Source organism: Xiphophorus maculatus, chromosome 8 (genome assembly GCF_002775205.1).
Source record: "Xiphophorus maculatus strain JP 163 A chromosome 8, X_maculatus-5.0-male, whole genome shotgun sequence".
NCBI classification, from domain to species: Eukaryota; Metazoa; Chordata; class Actinopteri; order Cyprinodontiformes; family Poeciliidae; genus Xiphophorus; species Xiphophorus maculatus.
Window position 1 is genome coordinate 18,222,951 of NC_036450.1, and position 17,231 is coordinate 18,240,181.

General features: G+C 36.4%; 3 protein-coding genes across 4 annotated transcripts; 1 reads left to right on the plus strand and 2 right to left on the minus strand.

Moving 5' to 3' along the window:
• Positions 1–209: 209 nt before the first annotated feature.
• btc (betacellulin) lies at positions 210–6,883 on the minus strand. 2 transcript variants are annotated; one of them, XM_023337659.1, is made up of 5 exons: positions 6,034–6,883; positions 5,404–5,496; positions 2,572–2,689; positions 2,186–2,332; positions 210–1,349 (listed from the first exon to the last, which is right to left on the minus strand). In XM_023337659.1, the coding sequence occupies exons 1-5, from the start codon at positions 6,071–6,073 to the stop codon at positions 1,229–1,231; spliced, it is 519 nt and encodes a 172-aa protein (XP_023193427.1). In that variant the 5' UTR covers positions 6,074–6,883; the 3' UTR covers positions 210–1,228.
• A 1,252-nt stretch (positions 6,884–8,135) lies between these two features.
• Positions 8,136–11,812, minus strand: gng10 (G protein subunit gamma 10). The gene is made up of 3 exons (XM_014474653.2): positions 11,609–11,812; positions 10,945–11,072; positions 8,136–10,856 (listed from the first exon to the last, which is right to left on the minus strand). Exons 1-2 carry the CDS (start codon positions 11,687–11,689, stop codon positions 10,947–10,949), a joined length of 207 nt encoding a protein of 68 aa, XP_014330139.1. The 5' UTR covers positions 11,690–11,812; the 3' UTR covers positions 8,136–10,856; positions 10,945–10,946.
• Positions 11,813–13,270: 1,458 nt separating this feature from the next.
• On the plus strand, positions 13,271–15,471 carry nxnl2 (nucleoredoxin like 2). Its single transcript, XM_005814308.2, has 2 exons — positions 13,271–13,727; positions 14,810–15,471. The coding sequence occupies exons 1-2, from the start codon at positions 13,426–13,428 to the stop codon at positions 14,976–14,978; spliced, it is 471 nt and encodes a 156-aa protein (XP_005814365.1). The 5' UTR covers positions 13,271–13,425; the 3' UTR covers positions 14,979–15,471.
• Positions 15,472–17,231: the final 1,760 nt, after the last annotated feature.

Sequence of the window (17,231 nt, forward strand, 5' to 3'; positions counted from 1 at the left end):
TAATAATAATAATAATAATAATAATAATAATAATAATAATAATATGTGGGAAATTGTTATAAAAGAATTCTCGAGAAATTTAAATGTGAACTATCTTTTTTACTTTGTCTGCTCTTTGACTCTGATGCTTTGCAGAAATATTTTTTTAGACAAACTGTGGGTAAAGCATTTGTGTTAAGAAGTAAATGTATGCAATTTTTCAGTAAAAGTAAAGTAAACAACAGCATCTTTATTGATAAGTGATGTAAATGACGGAGGCAGATTTACCTGACTCCGAGTTTATGTCTACATAGTTACATTCTGAAATCTCAGTGAAAGTTTGGCAGCTGTGAAACAGAGCAGCACTGTCAGGCCTTGCACACAGACTCAGCTGTTCTGTTCTGTAGCCTGCATGCTCCTCGACTCCAAATATAAAAACCCCAACAGATAAAAAAAAAGACTTCCAGCACAAGATCTACTTGTCTTTTTTGAACCGTGTGGTTAATGTAGCTCCAACCTTAATGGGCCTCTCCTTGAACTGGTCATGCACATGAGTAACAATATCGTCTGCGAGCATACGTGGAGACATGGCTCTGTAGTGATAAGTTGAAAGTGATAACTGATCATTATGTGGCACATAAAAACTAGTCAAGCAGTAAACAAGCCTGCTGCTGTGGTTGTGTTACAATCTGTATAAAGGTTGATCTCTGTAGCTCAGTTTCCCTAAAAGGACAGTTGCTTTCCTCTCATCTCACAGTGTTGATGCGTCTCCTGCAGATGCCGGTTCCAAGCCGACCTGACGGAGTGTTGTCATTGGCTGCCAACTGGCCTCGGAGCTTTTTCCAACATAGCAACAATTTATTTAGTGCTGCGTGATCAGCAGCACTCGGCGAAAGGCCATGTCTGTTGCTCCACAACTTTTAAAACAAAAGCATCCTTTCCAGCACCCAGGCAGCTGAACACTCTTCCCAAATTCATATTTATCATAAATCCAGGAGGGCATCTTCCTCTTGCTTTTTGCTTCCATAAGCTTGTTTAATGTTCCAAACACAGCAGGTCACCAGGACAAAAGAAATCTTCTGAGCTTCTGTCACAGGTTGACATATTTTCCTGTGAAGCGGTGTTACTCATCGACCTCAAAGCTGACCAGGAACCGATGCTGAGGCCTCCTGCATTTACTGTGAGCCTGCGGCCAGAAGTGGCCCTGTGTGTAAACATGTGATGCCTAGAGGCATCCCTGACAGGGTCTTCATACTGAGTCGATACGTGTCAGTTCTGTTGACTCTGGTGGACTCAGCATGCCGCGTTTCTCTGTTCCGTTTCTACGCTCCGTCTGTCTTCTGTTCTGTCCCCACATTCTGCGCCTGCAACTGAAAACAAGAGAACCATGGCACATACCATACATGGAAGGCAACAAATGACTGCAAAGAACAAAACCAAATATGTCCAGCCTGTGCAGTAAGACTTTAAAGGAACAGCTTGGGTAAAACTGCTTTGTTGCAAAAGTGGGATCAGACTATATACATGTAAATATTGTTTTAAAAATATGCATAAATAAATATGCATAAATAACCTGCTATTTATGCGTATGATACATACTCACTATTATTTATTATAATGAGCATTTCAAACATTTTGCAACAGTTGAGTCTTTTTGGATATCTCTTTATCAGCTTTGGACAGTTAGAGATGGGACTTTTTTTTCTCATTTGTCTTTGCAAAAGTAGTTCAATCTCAGCTTGAACATCTATGAATTACACTTGCTATAGAGTTTCAATGGACTTTGACTAGGTCATTCTAACTCATGAACACCCTTTGCTCTGTACTATTCCTTTGTGGTTCTGCAGCGGTTTTTGCCACCTAGAGTATTTTTTCATAGGTGAGAACTATGAGAACTATTTCAGCAATGCCTTTACAAAACGTATTTGGTAGTTCACAGGTATCTAATCTAAAAATGTAATATGTACTTAAAAAAACAAAAGGGTAGTTTTGAAACTACTATTAAAAACCCAGACATATGATTGTTCATTTAACACATCAATGCAAATGTGTTGCTGCAGGGAGGAGGGAAGCAGTAAAAACATATTTTAAAACCCCATAAAGCACCAAATGAAAAGAACAATCATTGTTGACAACTAGTTCTGTGAAGGCCATGCTGTTCCTTTAAGAAAATGTATCCATATTGTTAGAAACTATTTTATCTTACTGTGAACAGACGCAGATGGAAATAACGAGGATCATCAAGAGCAGAAGCACTGCAATGGCGCAGCCTATTATGATTTGTCCTCTGCCACCTATTTGCCAGTCCAACGTCACATATTCACACCTGGCGCCGTTGTAATTGTTGTGACACCTTAGACGAGGGAAAAGAAACGTTTAAATGATTAATTTTGTTTTATTTTATTTTGTCATGAAACCTTTCTACTGTTAACTATTCATAAGGTTTTAAGGTTCTAAAATATATATTATCTGACCACATATTTGTGATGAAATTCCCATGTTTGTTTTTCTGAATTCTCAACAAAGCTAATCTTCATTGTCTAATCTTTTTTACATTTATATTTACTAATATTTTCTAGAACTATTTCTCACCTGCAGGATGGTGCCTTTTGTTCCTTAATGTAACGACACTCTCCATGGATACAGTAATGAAGCAGCTCCTTAGGACATTCTGAGTAGTGACCATTCGATTGTTCTGTGTCTTTCTCTGCTGGAGAAATGAAATTATATGACCTCTTAGTAAATTTATTGTTCTAGTTGTTACCAAAACAAATTCTCCAACCTACTAATGAAATAGAAATTATCCTAAAAGGACTGTATATGTAGTTTACCAGTCATAAATTGCTCTTACTTGATTTCAACTCTCATCTGCATTAGCAATGTTTTTAAGCACGTTTAAATGCCATTTATAAGATTTTTTTTTTCTTTACTTGGTTAAAATGACTATTAAACTTTTCAGTTAAGAACATGACACTTGTATTAAAATGGAGCCTATATTTTGTTGAAGATACTATACAAAACCTGAGATTTACAAACAGAAGGGTTTAAGCCTCTGCAATGACCCTTAAACTTTTACCTAAAACTAATGTAGAAACAACTAATGTTTCTGAATATAGCTATAACAACAAATGTAGGGTAGAGCAATTTCCTTGAACTGACACTAAATGTATTATAGATCCATATTTTTTGATTTATAGATATTCAGCCACTGACACATTGTTTTTAAATTCATTTTGTAACACATTTGACAAAACTATATCTAGTTCATGATCTTGTGCTCCATGATTAAGCAAGCTTGTGAAGCCAGTGTAGGTGACAAGCTTCTAGCTTCCCTTTTTAGTGTAAGATCAGGAAAATACTTTCATTGTTAAAGTAACTACCACAAGACTGAACCATTTGAAAGTTTCAGCATGAGGATTGCTTTTGCAGAAATGTACAAATATTTAAAATGGGAGGCTGCTTTGGTCTGTCTTACACATATTTGAGTAATTTCTAATTAAACATAACCAGTTTTAATCACGAGCAAATAAAAGTGCAACATCTATTTATGGAGCTTTGTCACAGTTTGTCAGCTTGCCACTATGACGTCAATTCTCACCCTCTGCCATGACCTAATTTATTAATAGACTGTTTGCAATACGATCCGTTTGAGAGAGGAACGCTATTCAAATCCACTAAGGCACCGGTGTCATAAAAGACTCATTATCCACATAGCTCCATCAGTGTAATTCTTTTCTAAATTAAACATGAAAGTTGGAATTTTCATTCTCTCAACTATGTCCCACACAGGTTTTTATTTAGCTGGCTAACTAATCGTACCCTGGAACAGCTGTTGAACTTCTGACCACCAGTTTTCACGTAGCACTTCTTGAAAAGCTGCCGCTATCTTTACAACGCGCTCTAGTGAATTTGTCCCTCAAAAAAAAAAAAAAAAAAAGAGTGAGAGCCCATAAACTGATACTGCCCTCCAGGTGACATCAATGAGTGCGGTCTCATTGTTAGCTGAAACTTGAGCACACGCTAGCAGACATGACCCCAGAGGTCACGAAGATATACCGTATGTGTTTGCAGTCTTATTGATGGTTAGCCAACCTGACCAGCTAAAAGCAGTCTTCATATTTGGTGGCAGTTAAAGCAAAGGAGCAAATAGTTTCCGTCGTCTGGGTTATAAAACTGAAAAATAATAATAATAACTTTGTAACTTTGTAGTACATCATCTCATTACTACAAAAGTGCTGCTGTGAAAACCGAGTGAAGTATGTTGCATTATTTACCATTGAATTTCCCACACAATAGCAACTACAAAACTAACCAAGAGGCCACGATCACATCATCTGTCGGGAACACTCGTGGATTTTTATATCTCATTTTAAAAAGTGTTTAAACAGAGATGGCTTGGACCATTTCGTCTTTCACATCAGTTGTTAATTTTGTCGGGCAAAACAGTGATCAGTGCCAGAAGAACAGTTCTGACAAAAATAATGTCAACAAGATCTTTCTTGCCATGTATTGATTTTTTTTTGTTGTTTATTTAGTCTAATTTTATAATATTTCTGGTAAGTTCTGTCGTGTGTTTTTTGACAGTATAATTTTTATTTTCATTTTAGATGTTATTGTTTATGTTTTATATATTTGTTTCAGGTCACTGTAACTCTAATGTTTTTTCATTATTATTATTATTATTATTATTATTATTATTATTATTATTATTATTATTATTATTATTATTATTATTATTTCTTTTAAACTTCTGTACAGCCCTTAGTAAAGTATAAAGCACTTGGACAGTATACATAAAAACATTGGTTAATAGACTGATTGATTCATTCATTCATTCACTGTTAGACCTTCTATACTAGTGTAGATTTCTCTGCCATTAGTTTATCTATTGGTGCCTTTATAACAACAGGCACCAGATTTTCTATCTATTTCCTAGAAGTATGAAATCTGACAGATTCTGTGTCATAAAAGCAGCGGCATCTGAACTATCCAATTTTTAATTATGCGCAACCTTTTTTTGGATTTGATTACACACAGTAGATACAAACATGTTGTTATTGACTTGTATTGCTAGTATTCTTTAGCATTACCACAATTCGTAAATATTCATTATTTTCCAAATTGAACACACTCAATTTAGGGAGTGGTCTCATTCGCAGATCCGCCAGCATATTCCTGTACCTTCTTTGAAGACGAGACATTTCATCTCCCATTTTCATTCAAACAAAGTTGCATGAAACAAAGGTGAACAGGAAGAAGGGGAACGTCATAGCCTTAACAGTTTTCAAAGGCCATAATCCCGTCACAGATGACTGACACTATTTACCTAGACTGCTTTGACCAGTTCAGTGTCTGCTTTGATGATTGTGTCAATTATACCTCGAAGCTCTTTATGACATCAGTGAGGGATTGTCCCGTCTCTACCTGTGCAGTTGTGTCGACATACAGATGTGGTTTGGTTGGAGGACCCATCGGTGGCGTTCCATTCTGCCAGACAACGTTTCCACAGTGCTAGAGCTGCAGACGCAAACACAAACACAAACACAAACAAACAGCCAGTCAGACACACACACACACACACACACACATGCACACGCCCACATACATACTATTATTCTCACTTGCTTTGTGTCGACTCATCAGCTAATTTGAGACAACATTCCACCCTTTAACAAGTGTGTAAAAGTTGTCACACTCTACCTGATTTTATAAACTGTCAGAATAAATAATATTTTATTGGGGAATGTTTCACACTTCAGACAAGAGGATTTAAAATGCTATAATTAGTGGGGGGTCCGATAATGTAGTGCTGATTTATAAGACCTTTACTAAATGATTAACCAGCTCCAAAGCTTTTTACACATGTTAGTTAGTGGGAGAATAATGTCTCAATTCAATTTTAACTGAACCAGCTGTCAACAGAAAATTTGTTCAAGACCTAATCTATAAAACTATGTACAAATTTTACTAGACAAATGCCCCCATGTCTCTAAACTACATGAAGAAAGTTGACCACTTAGTCTAACATATGAGCAGAATAATAGTTAACCCTACCTGTTAGTAGTACTACATAGAGTTTGTGCAACTTTGCCATCTCTGCACTTGATGAAAATTCTTATTTGTTGTATGAAAATTCACAGACATACGAGGGAAAGAGAAGTCCAAGTGGCTTATATCCTTTTCAGTGGTCAGAGAGGTTTGGGAAAGGAATAGACCTATCGTACAAGTTTCCCAGAGTGTCCTACTTTGGTTCGTCATTGATGGCAGCCACATCCACAAGAGTCGGAAAAAGAGAACAATATACGCACTAAGATCCCAACCGAGAGCACCTCTCAGCACTGCAACACGGCTGATCTGCAGTTTGTGAGTCTAGGAAGGGAGGTGTCAGTGAAACTTAACTCTGCACTCTACTCTCCGCCCACACCTTTAAAGGAGAAGACAATACTATACAGTGTGTTCAGGTTGTTTCCTCTTCTAAAAAACAGGTCCTTTGAATACCTGACCTTGTTTTCTTAGGAATGAAACGATAGGCGGAGCAGTTGTAAGGGTAACCTGTTTACCACAGAAGCACTTTAGATTCTACTTATACTTTTTGTTGCATTGTGTATTAGAGCTGTGCATGCTAACTAAACTAACATAATGCAAAAAGATGTAGGAGGGAAAAATGAGACTTTTCAGCAGACTTTTTGTTGTTTGGGGCCGACTACAACACAGATTAAATAGAGTGGGGAGAGGTTTATATCCCAGATGCTATGAATAGAAAAGTAGATGTTCCTTCTTTATCTGAAGCTGTAGAGAACATGCTCTTCAGCATCATGAAGATGCGCATGTGTCCTCATGACTGCACTTTTTTATGTGACTGTTAAGGGGTTAATGCAGCTTCATATGTATTTGGACAAAAAATATGTTACAATCATGAGTTACATCATATAAATTATTGTATTTATTCTCTTTAGTATTGCTATATTAACAAAAAAATGTGTTTGAGTTACTTTGGGGATGCATGAATAGATGTTTCAGCTCTAAATGATTGGATTACGCCGCATAAGCACGACGTGACCATTATGTAATTGTATATACTTAACCACCAGATGGCGTCGTTTAACGCTTTCAACAGAGAACAAGTTGGGAAATGTACAACTGTAACAATAAAAACTAAAACATTTTAGAAAAATTTAAATGCAAATGCAAAATTTTCTTAAATTGAATTACTAACAATTCTTATAAAATAAGGTGTACTCTTTTCTTCTTTGTTTTCCTTTTCTGCCACAACTAAATGTTTCAGATCACCAAGCATATTTTAATAACAGAAAACGGTTACTTTAGAAATGGCAAACTTTACCTTTCCAATTACTTCATTTATTAAGTGGGTAAAAGTTACTGAACCTTTTCTTACATATGTGAAAACTGATAGCCTTCCAATCCTCCTATAACTGGCTTTGCAACTTCAATGCCATAAAGCATTTGAAACAACATATCATAAATCGTGGGAGGAATAGCTCAGCCATATTGGAGGATTTTTGATCATTAATGATCTGCTAAGGTCACAGTCAAATTTAAGTCAGTACTTTGACTAGAAAACGCCTCACCTTCATTCACTTTGTTCAAGCCGTTCAGTGATGAACTTCCGTCTGCATAACCCATGAATGTTCAAGCTTAAGGTCACAAACTACTGGCTGGATATTCTGCTACAGGATATTTTGGTAAAGGCGAAATTGGATTCCCAGACCATCATCAAGCTACAACCAACATGTTTTGATTAGAGAATGATCTTTTCTTTTCTAAATGCTCCATCAGTTTGAAAAAAAAACACTTTGGTTTTAACCGTCTGCAGAATGTCTGGACAAGTTGGTCCTTTACAAGAGAGTTGCAAAAAGGAATCCATTATTCAATCCAAGTCATTATTTTAAAAAAAATGTTGTAAGCCATTTACAGTTTTCATAACCCTGCAAAAGAATGTGATCTGGTCACATGAGACCAAAGTGTAGCTTTTTGTACCACACGCAAAACACCATGTATGAAGGAAATGGTGATGGTGTGTCCAGAGTAATTGCACAACATTATGCTGTGGGGGTGCTTTTCATCTACAGGGACAGGAAAGCTGGTCAGATTTCATGACAAGATAAATAGAACAAAATTACACAAGAAAAGGAGAAAACGCTGTTAGAGTTTATAAAAGAATGGAGAATGTGGCAGTGATTCGGCTGCCAACAGGACAATGACCCCAAACATTCATCCAAAGCTACAAAGACATGGTTTAAATCGAGGGACATGTTAGAAGGGGCCAGTCAAAATCTAATTGGAAATGAGTTTGAGCTATTTTGCAATGACTCATAAGAAAACATTCAGCCTTTAGATATGAAAACCTATTAGAAACATACCCCAAAAAGACTCGACTGTAATTGCAGCAAAAGGTAGTTCTTCAAATTTTTGACCTAAAGAGAGAAATCTTTGAAGCCAGCAAGAGATAAAAATCTAACTGCAACATCATCAACAGTAATGTTTTGCCTAAAACAGGCGCTTTAAAACATGCAAAGTCTTTCTGTATGTACTACATGGGAAGAAGTGAAAAATTTGATTTGCCCTGAAACAAAACACTAAACTCAACAGAAACTAACAAGCTGATGAGTCACTGATACTAATGTTACTGAACCTGTTCCACAAAGTAACATTTGCCTTTTTAGTTACATTTATCCAACAAAAGTAAACCCCTAATGTCCAATAGAAAGTAGGCAGGCTTTTTGTGATACATCAGTCAAGTTTCTAGCCAGGTTTATCTGAAAAGCACATTTCAACAAGTAGGCAGTTCAAAGTTCTTCTCATGATAAAAACGTAACACAATCAACAAACAAAAAACATTACACTACAGTGGTAAAATAAATAATAATGAAAAGATGCAATCCAGACTAGAATTAGTCTGTGTTCCACTTATTATTAGTAAAGGCAACTCTAAACAAAGGTATCTAACTTTGATATATACAATGATCTGAGAAGAATGACTGGTCAAAGTGAAAATTACTTAGAATTTAGATTTATAGGTGCTGTAAAGGGGTGGAGAAAAAACATTTCTACTTAAGAAACCTTTTTCAGGAGCCCAGAAGGTTTTCTTGGCATTCTTGTATACCATTATTCAAGACTTTTTAATTTTTAACTGCACCAGGGTTAAACCACAGCAGAATCAAGAATTACCTTGGTAAAAATTTACCCCATAGTCCAGCCCTGGCAGGATGGCAATACTTTTAGCTTTTAAGCATTCCTGATCTGTGAAATTTTCTTAGTGTCGTTTTTGTTTTTCCAGTTTAAACTCCCTTGTGGTCAGTGGTCATTTTATGGGCAACACTTTTTATGGGCAAGAAATGTGATGTTTCCCAGGGCTTTCTTAGAAAGTGGGTGTCAATTTTCTAAAAGTTTTATTTCATCTATATGTAGTAAAAAGTTGACACCCCTCTGTGTTTATTAGTTGTGTTATCGTTGCTGCTGCTAGCAGGGGACTGCAGTCAAAAGGCAAAGGAGATGCTCAGTAAAGCAAGAAATGTGAAAACATTAACATTTGAATATTTTACAGCATTCATAAACATCGTCTGAGTAACTTTTAAAAATTGTTACAGTTAAAATCTTGAATGAAATTTGGAGTGACTTTCACAATAATCTGCAGTGAAATCATTCTTGCTCATAGTTTTATCTGTTCAAAAAAAAAAAAAAAGCATCAAGTTTTTGTCCTATGTTTTCCTGTTTCATACATGCTGGGCAAAATTCCTGCAGAACACACATAATAGACAGCCTGGGATGGATTAAAGAGGATAAGAGTAATTAAATGTTCCAATGGATTTGGGGAAATCAGGGTTAGCAGGGAACTCGGCAATGGATGGATGGCTTTACTTAATTATAGATTGCAGAGATAAAGGAAAACCTCCAGTTAACTTTGCAAGCATCTCCTCTTACTTTGCATAATTTTAAAGCTTTGAGCATTACAACATACTGTTAACATTCAGCTAAAAGGTTAATTATAAATGGTTAGCTAAGACAAAAATCATAGGCATATTTAAGTACAGGTCAGAAATACTGGCAGCGGCTCTATAGATAACTCTACAAAGACTCCTCCCTTAAATGTGCACTGGAAGGAAAAGGAAGTGATAAAAATGAGAGTCGTCTCATGACCGGCTAGACATTATTGATGCTGCACTAGACAGTTTTTACATTAACCTTTATATACCTAAAGGCAAAAATATATATTTTAAATTGGTAAAAACAGCTAATAATAAAATCTGCAGGACGAGGTTTTACTCAACTCAGAACAGCTCATTATGACAGCAAATATTTACGTATGAGCCTTGTTTTTTATTCAAGCACAGGTTTTATTTCTGAATTAGCATAGCTTGATCTTACGAATAAGTCCAAAAAGCGAGCTGCCTCAGTGTTATCTTTCACTGTGTCTTTGCAGTTTGAAACAGGAAGACTCAGTTTCCTCTCTCTAGCTGTGTTCCTAACTTAGACTGAACATCAGGAAGTTCCAGCGCCATGAGATTCCAGAGTGTCATTTAGTGAGCAGGCTAAAACATCCGTTTTGTATCATTTGTAGATAACCACTGTATCACTCCGCTCCTTCATAACATAGAAATCATTCTTAAAGAGACGTCTAATGAGACATACAGTTACACCATGTGTTGTTTGTTTGTTTTTTAAAAAAAGAAAGCTAAAAAGATGTAAAATAATATAAATGAAAAACATATGTACCAAAGAAATATTTTATTACAGTCTATTTTCTTTCATAAAAAAAGCTTAGAATTTGTACAAAACCTATCTGGATAAAAAGGCAAAACGCTGAAATCTCTTTTTCCCTGTAGGAGATGTCACAGTTGCGTCCTCTTCTTTGTACTCTGCAAAAGGGTGCAAAACCTATTATTCTTCTTTTGCAGCTCAGCTGACATAATAAACATTCACTTGCAAAATAGAAAAGTGTCCGACCTTCACACCACAGCGCAGGAGCGCGGCTCTCTGAAGGGGTTGCTCCCTGTAGGGACTCCGACCAGCAGGGCGTCTTTGCCCGCGTTCTGCAGACAGTACTGCTGCAGCTCTGCAGCTGCCTGGGACACCTGGAAAAAGCATCAAGTGTATCTATAAGATAGGTTTTATCATTTGTGCCAAACAATGTGTGCTGTACCTAGGGAACTGAATTTTTACCTGTTACAGTTTACTTAAAAATAAAGCAAGGGAACAAACTCAGAAACTTAAAACCTTTTTGTTAAAGTATTTGAACGACAATGTAAGATGATTAGTTACTGCCAGACACGTTTCCCAATTGACAGAAGGACACAATAAGACTGCTCTACACTCTGTTTATACATTGATACTATTGGTACATTAAAGTCCTCAGAATTTCAATCATAATTAGTGTAGTAGAAACTACATTCACACAATTGGATTGCAAGTATTTGATCTTTTGTTTAAACTTCTGAATTTTTGTTGTTCTTTTTGTAAAAAAATAAATAAATAAATAAATGTTGATAACGCTTTAACAACTAAAGTAGCCTAATATTTTTTTTAATAAAATCAGAATATTGCCATGCAACAATGCGAAAGAAATAAGACTAACCGCCGATAACAACAACAGCACCATTCTGGTTTTTACCTTAATTCTTTCCACACTGGCCTCAAGTTTAAGTTGTTCCACCAGCCGCCGCATGTTGGATAAATTGGAATTAGAGGTCATGATCCCAGAGATGACAGCAGATGAAAAAATATTGTATAAAGACAAAATAAAAGAGAAGATCTCTCCTCACGCTCCAGACACAAGCAGCTTGACTTCGCTGATGGCCAACAAATGCTGGACAAGAAAAGAATGGCCGGGTTTCTTTCCAAATGACCTCTGCTCTCTGCTGAGGAAGCAGGGAGAAAGAGAAACACACTGACCTCTATGTGCATTTCACCAACACTGCATGGAAAACTGTTTAAGATCTGAATCCACTGAAAAGTCAGGTACATTACTTTGCAGGAGAGCTTAAAAGGCACAACAGAACTTAGGCATTATTTTACTTTGACAAAACAAAGTGCAATTGTAAATTATTAAATCGAAAACATGAAATGACATCGCCAGAAAACAGTTCATCAAATCATTTTTTTAAAAACATTTCAATAATTTTAAACGCATTAAGATCAAATTAAGAAATGTAATAATACCAAAGACAATTATTAAACTAACTCAAATATGTTATGGCCATGTACAATGATTGGGGAAGACTGCTGACAGCTGATCTGTAAATGATAGTCAAAAATAACAGAGACAAATTCAAAATACATAATTATGTAATGGAGCTATTACTTCACTTTTTGAATTGAATTGGTGAAATAAATGTAATTTATGGAGATGCACTAGTATGTCTCTTCTGTGAGTCCAAACTGTTAAGATGATAAAAAATGAACCTTTCTGTAGATGTGATGTGCTACATGGTGATGTGGCATCCCCATGGTGTCAGGATCACGTCATCATGCCAACACAGCACACTCTCATATAGGATTTACATCTTCACATTTATCTCTGTTTCAAAAATAGAATGAAATAACAAGATTATACAGTTTACAATGGGGTTAACTCAGAAGTTCAGTTGACATGTAAGTTTATGCACTGGCAAACACAACCCCACAACATAATTTTAATTTCAGGGTTTAAAACCTGAGAGCATTCCTGAATATTTATACGATGAGAACTGAAGTTAGTAATGGCATTATTGAAGAAAAAAATCAAGCTATATGCTAACACAATCATTCTTGGTAGTCTTTAAAAGATTTGGGAACCAGGTGAAGCAACAAAACAAAATGTAACACTCATGTTGTTAAATTTAATATACTTTATAAATATAAAGTTGGACTTATCACAATTTATTGTTTTGCTATGATGTTGACTGTTCCCTGAAGACAATAAAACTTAAATTCACAGTTTATTCATTATTTTAAATAACTGTTCAGATAGTCCTCCACAGGAGTCAGAATTTCTCATGTGACCCTTTGTGAAGAAAACTTATCCACCCCTGGTTAAGTTTAATTACATTTGTGTGTTTTTATATGTATCTACTTATTCCTGTATATCTGGCTTAATATAGAAATAAAGTTTACGGTGTTACATAGCGAATAGCCCCTCGGGAGCCCAAAACAACTGCTGAAAACAGCTGTAAAAGGTCTTGCAGCTTGGTATCAGCAGCAGCGATTCAGCATTGTGTAAAACCGACTTTGATAATGACCGCAAACGCACCACAGTCTTCTCGTCATCTCATTGGTCCGTAGGAGATTATGAGGATTGGCTGTAAGGAGCTTTTGCGGAAAGGAAAGGTAAACATTTCGGTAACCCAGCAAACTGACATTTAAACGGAACTACCATGAGCTAAAGCGACATTCAGCGCTGTAAACGTCCCAGACTCTTTGCGTTTAGGTGTGTGAGAGAGTTTGGCAGACATGGTGGAGGTGTTTTCTGGTCGGACTCTCCTGAATAAAGACGGCGACTTCGTGGACCCCGAGGAAGCGCTGAGGAACAAAGTGGTGGGGATTTACTTCTCTGCAGGATGGTGCCCTCCGTGTCGGGACTTCACACCTGTCCTTTGTGATTTTTACACGGAGCTGGTGGAGGAAAGTGAGCCTCCCGCTCAGTTTGAGATCGTGTTTATCTCCTCAGACAAGTCGCTGGATGACATGGTCGAATATTACCATGACATGCACGGAGACTGGCTGGCTTTACCCTGGAGTGATGATTATAAGCAGTAAGTTTCTGTTCACTTCAAACAATTTAACTCAGGGAAGGTTAGTAACAAATAATTAAGTGCAATTTCATCTTATTAGCTTAAACACTGCAGTCTGTAAAGCTTTTTCCAGCTTATGTAAACTACTTATGGGGTCACCCTGTCAGGGATTAGGTTTAAATGCAGAGCAGACTGACAGTTTCCACAGATTGATTGTGCTCTGGCCTTTATGCTGGATGTTAATGGCTACACTATTATTATTATTATTATTATTATTATTATTAGTGTGAACAGTAATGCATACCAGACTTTATACATGTGTGTAGCTCCCCTAAATGCATTTGTGTAAAATCACACATTTATAATAATTGTTTGAATTGTTTCAGGAATCAGAAATATAGTGATAAAATAAAACATAAATATCAAAGCTAACATCAACTAAAAGACAAACCAAATACATATAGCATATCTTTAGTTTGCTTTTGAAAACATAAACACACATCTGCCTTCAGGTCTGAAGACCAAGCAGAAAAAGATACCTGACTAAGAGTTTTTATTGAGTCAGATTTATCTGTGTTTCACTTTTACAATAACAGCAAGTAAGCAATACAAACTTACTGGGGGTGCAGCTAACATCAATAGCTTTTTTTGTTTTTGTTTTTTAAGTGCTTGTGCCACCCATTTCATAAGATATCACCCAGAGTGCAAAGCGCTTTTAAAATAAGTTTAATCCAGTTTTAGCGTAACATTACAGTTACAAATATTGCCATAGGTCAGAGGAATATGCTTGGAGGCATTAATGGGGACGATTATGTGATTACTTTATTTTCTAAATAAATCTTTCTACCTTTATCAGTGAATTTGCAGGATATTTCCTTTTTCTTTATTGTTTTTTTTTTGTCAAGAAAATCAAAATCTGCCAACATATCAATGTTTTAAAACCACAGCTATAAATTCAGTTTGAGTCTTTAAGAGGAGTTGGATTTATTTGAAAAGGGAAAAAAAGGAAAGTTCATGTGACCAAAGTTGTACCCAATAGAAACAAGGGTAAAAATCAACTTCTTCTGATCAAACCCGATTTTCTTTCTTCTTGTTTCACTTAGTGAGTTAAAGCAGCGCTACAAAATCACAGCAGTTCCCAAACTGGTGATCGTGAAGGAGAACGGCGATGTGATCACCGATAAGGGCAGGAAGCAAATCCGAGACCGAGGCCTGGCCTGCTTCAGGACTTGGCTGGATGCGGCTGAGATTTTTCAGAACTTCAAGGCTTAAGGAGAAGCATAAACTCAAAGTCACTTGTAAAATACTTAATTCACTTCAGCTACAGTCTGAATTGTGTGCAAACTAAGTGGGGAAAAAAGAGAGAAGAAAAAACAGATTTTCTTCACCCAAAAAAACATTTCTTAGTTATTGATTGGATATTTTTAGCCTTAAAACACTGTGATTGAGCTCGGTTGATTACAGCTTTGCAAACATGCAGTTACATACTAAGATGCTGCTTTAGTTGGAGACCTTTCTATGCATAAGAGATAAATCTCAGGCTCAGCTGCAAGTGAAGTTGTATATTTTGTGTGATTAACAGCTGCCGTAGATCTCAGGTTACATTAAAGCACGCTTCTGCAGCAGCTAAGCTTTCAGCAACACCTTCAACCTCCACCTAAGGAGAAATGTAAAATACTTCATCTGTTATATTTATTAAACTGCCTGTATATATTTTTTTGTTGCATTTTTTAAAAAATTGGTAATAAAAATGCATACCATGAAATCTCTGGTGTTGTAGTTTATACATCACTCAGCTTGTGTTAGACAGAAAAACAAACTTGATTCCCCTTTGCCTCATTAAATGGTAGAAATCCCAGAGGGTCTGTTTCCAGCATGCTAGCACCTTCACAAACCTAATTGCATGTGTCCTCTGTGCATGCTGAGTTCGCAGCTATCAATTTGTGCGAATACATCCCATAACGTGATGACTTCATGGTCCACACAGCACACAACGGTCCCTGCAGGCCTGCTTGCTTTGAAACTCCATCAAAGAGTTCACGGCTGCTCATTATCCCCGCTTACTCTTTCAAGGAATACACTCTACCTTTCGTCAAATCAGGTGTTTTTAACCAACGCTTTAACTCGGCTGCAACTCAAGGGGGATAGCAACATTTTGAGATCCTGCTAATAGAAAATGATGCAGCTCGATGAAGAGATTTGAAGCACAGGACACAAGTTGACATGATTGAAAGAGAGCTGTCAAATCTACAGCTGTGCATCAAAGCACGACGTCCAAAAGAACTTTATTGATCTTGTTTGCATCACTTTTTTCGAAATTGACACAGGAGAGATTGGAGTTTTGCAGACTTCCACATGGGGTCACTGTTGCCCGCATAAAAAAATGATTTACCATCAATTAGCTCTTTCTGCTGCACCTGTCAATACGCTTTAGGGTGTATATTATAAGATTATGGTTTAATCAAGGCATCTGGGTTTATGTTTCGTGTTTTTTTTTTTTAGTTTTTTTGCTTCGTTTTTTCAAATAAGGTACATTGACATGTAACCAGAGAATTATTAGGGAGTGGATGGCACCTCATATAGCAGTTTTACTGTGCATATAAAAGATTTTTAATGTGGCCTATAACTCACTGGGGGAAGGAGCTACAAGATCCTAAAGCAATTTGATCATTTTCTTCTTCTTTTTTATTCATAAGCAGTCTTTGAATGCATGTGATTTTGGTCAATGTTTAAATATGATATCAGTAGCATGAATGTGGTATTAATTGTGAACTTTTACTGATTTATTTAAACTGCTCTGATATTTCAGCAAAAACTAAATCTAATATCTATTAAACGTGATAGTCACTGCCATGACAACAGAAATGACGTCTTTCAACAGGTGAAAGATGAGTGTGTCTCAGGTTTAATTGGCTAATGCTGGAATTTAAATAAATAAATGCACTGCACACATAATAAGCAACATAGAAGAAGAAAATCGTTCACTCGCCTATTCAAACTGCACCATTGTTGATTATAATGTATTTTTAAAAACACAAAGTGTTTCGCATGCACACGCAAAACTCCAAATCTGTCACTGTCAAAACTATTAATTTGGTCAATTTTGCTTATTATCATTTGAATTCCGATATTGTATTCTATGCTCATGTGACTGAAAAAAATACTGACACTATTATTAACCGGGGTGATTTATTTATTTTTTTCTGATTTGCTTAAGTTCAGCTCGATTTCAAATAAGAACTGAGGACGTAGTTTTCAATTATGCAGCAAATGTTTAGGCTATTCGTTTCACACAAAGGTGATTTTGCACACGGGTGTGACACAATACAATGCGTCCTACAAAACCAATAGGTGCACTTTCCTTTCTGCTGCCTGATTGAGAGCGCGCTTCACAGCAGGGATGTCCTCCGTAACTTAAGATGTCGACTTTACATTTGGACTTTTTGTTGGCTTTCAGAAATGAATGGCAGTAGTGTTTCCTTCTGCTGTAACGGTGTCTTGAGTAAGTCAACTAACAAGGCTGGC

What these genes read in the sequence shown, in the direction of transcription:
- btc (XM_023337659.1), bottom strand. Translation starts at nt 6,073, where the DNA reads ATGGCAAAGTTGCACAAACTCTATGTAGTACTACTAACAG. An exon ending in CTATGTAGTACTACTAACAG is followed by an intron (nt 5,497 to 6,033) that starts GTAGGGTTAACT and finishes TTGCGTCTGCAG; the next exon opens with CTCTAGCACTGTGGAAACGT. An exon ending in ATGTCGACACAACTGCACAG is followed by an intron (nt 2,690 to 5,403) that starts GTAGAGACGGGA and finishes TCATTTCTCCAG; the next exon opens with CAGAGAAAGACACAGAACAA.
- gng10 (XM_014474653.2), bottom strand. Translation starts at nt 11,689, where the DNA reads ATGACCTCTAATTCCAATTTATCCAACATGCGGCGGCTGGTGGAACAA. An exon ending in CCAGTGTGGAAAGAATTAAG is followed by an intron (nt 11,073 to 11,608) that starts GTAAAAACCAGA and finishes TGCTTTTTCCAG; the next exon opens with GTGTCCCAGGCAGCTGCAGA.
- nxnl2 (XM_005814308.2), top strand. Translation starts at nt 13,426, where the DNA reads ATGGTGGAGGTGTTTTCTGGTCGGACTCTCCTGAATAAAGACGGCGAC. An exon ending in TGGAGTGATGATTATAAGCA is followed by an intron (nt 13,728 to 14,809) that starts GTAAGTTTCTGT and finishes TGTTTCACTTAG; the next exon opens with TGAGTTAAAGCAGCGCTACA.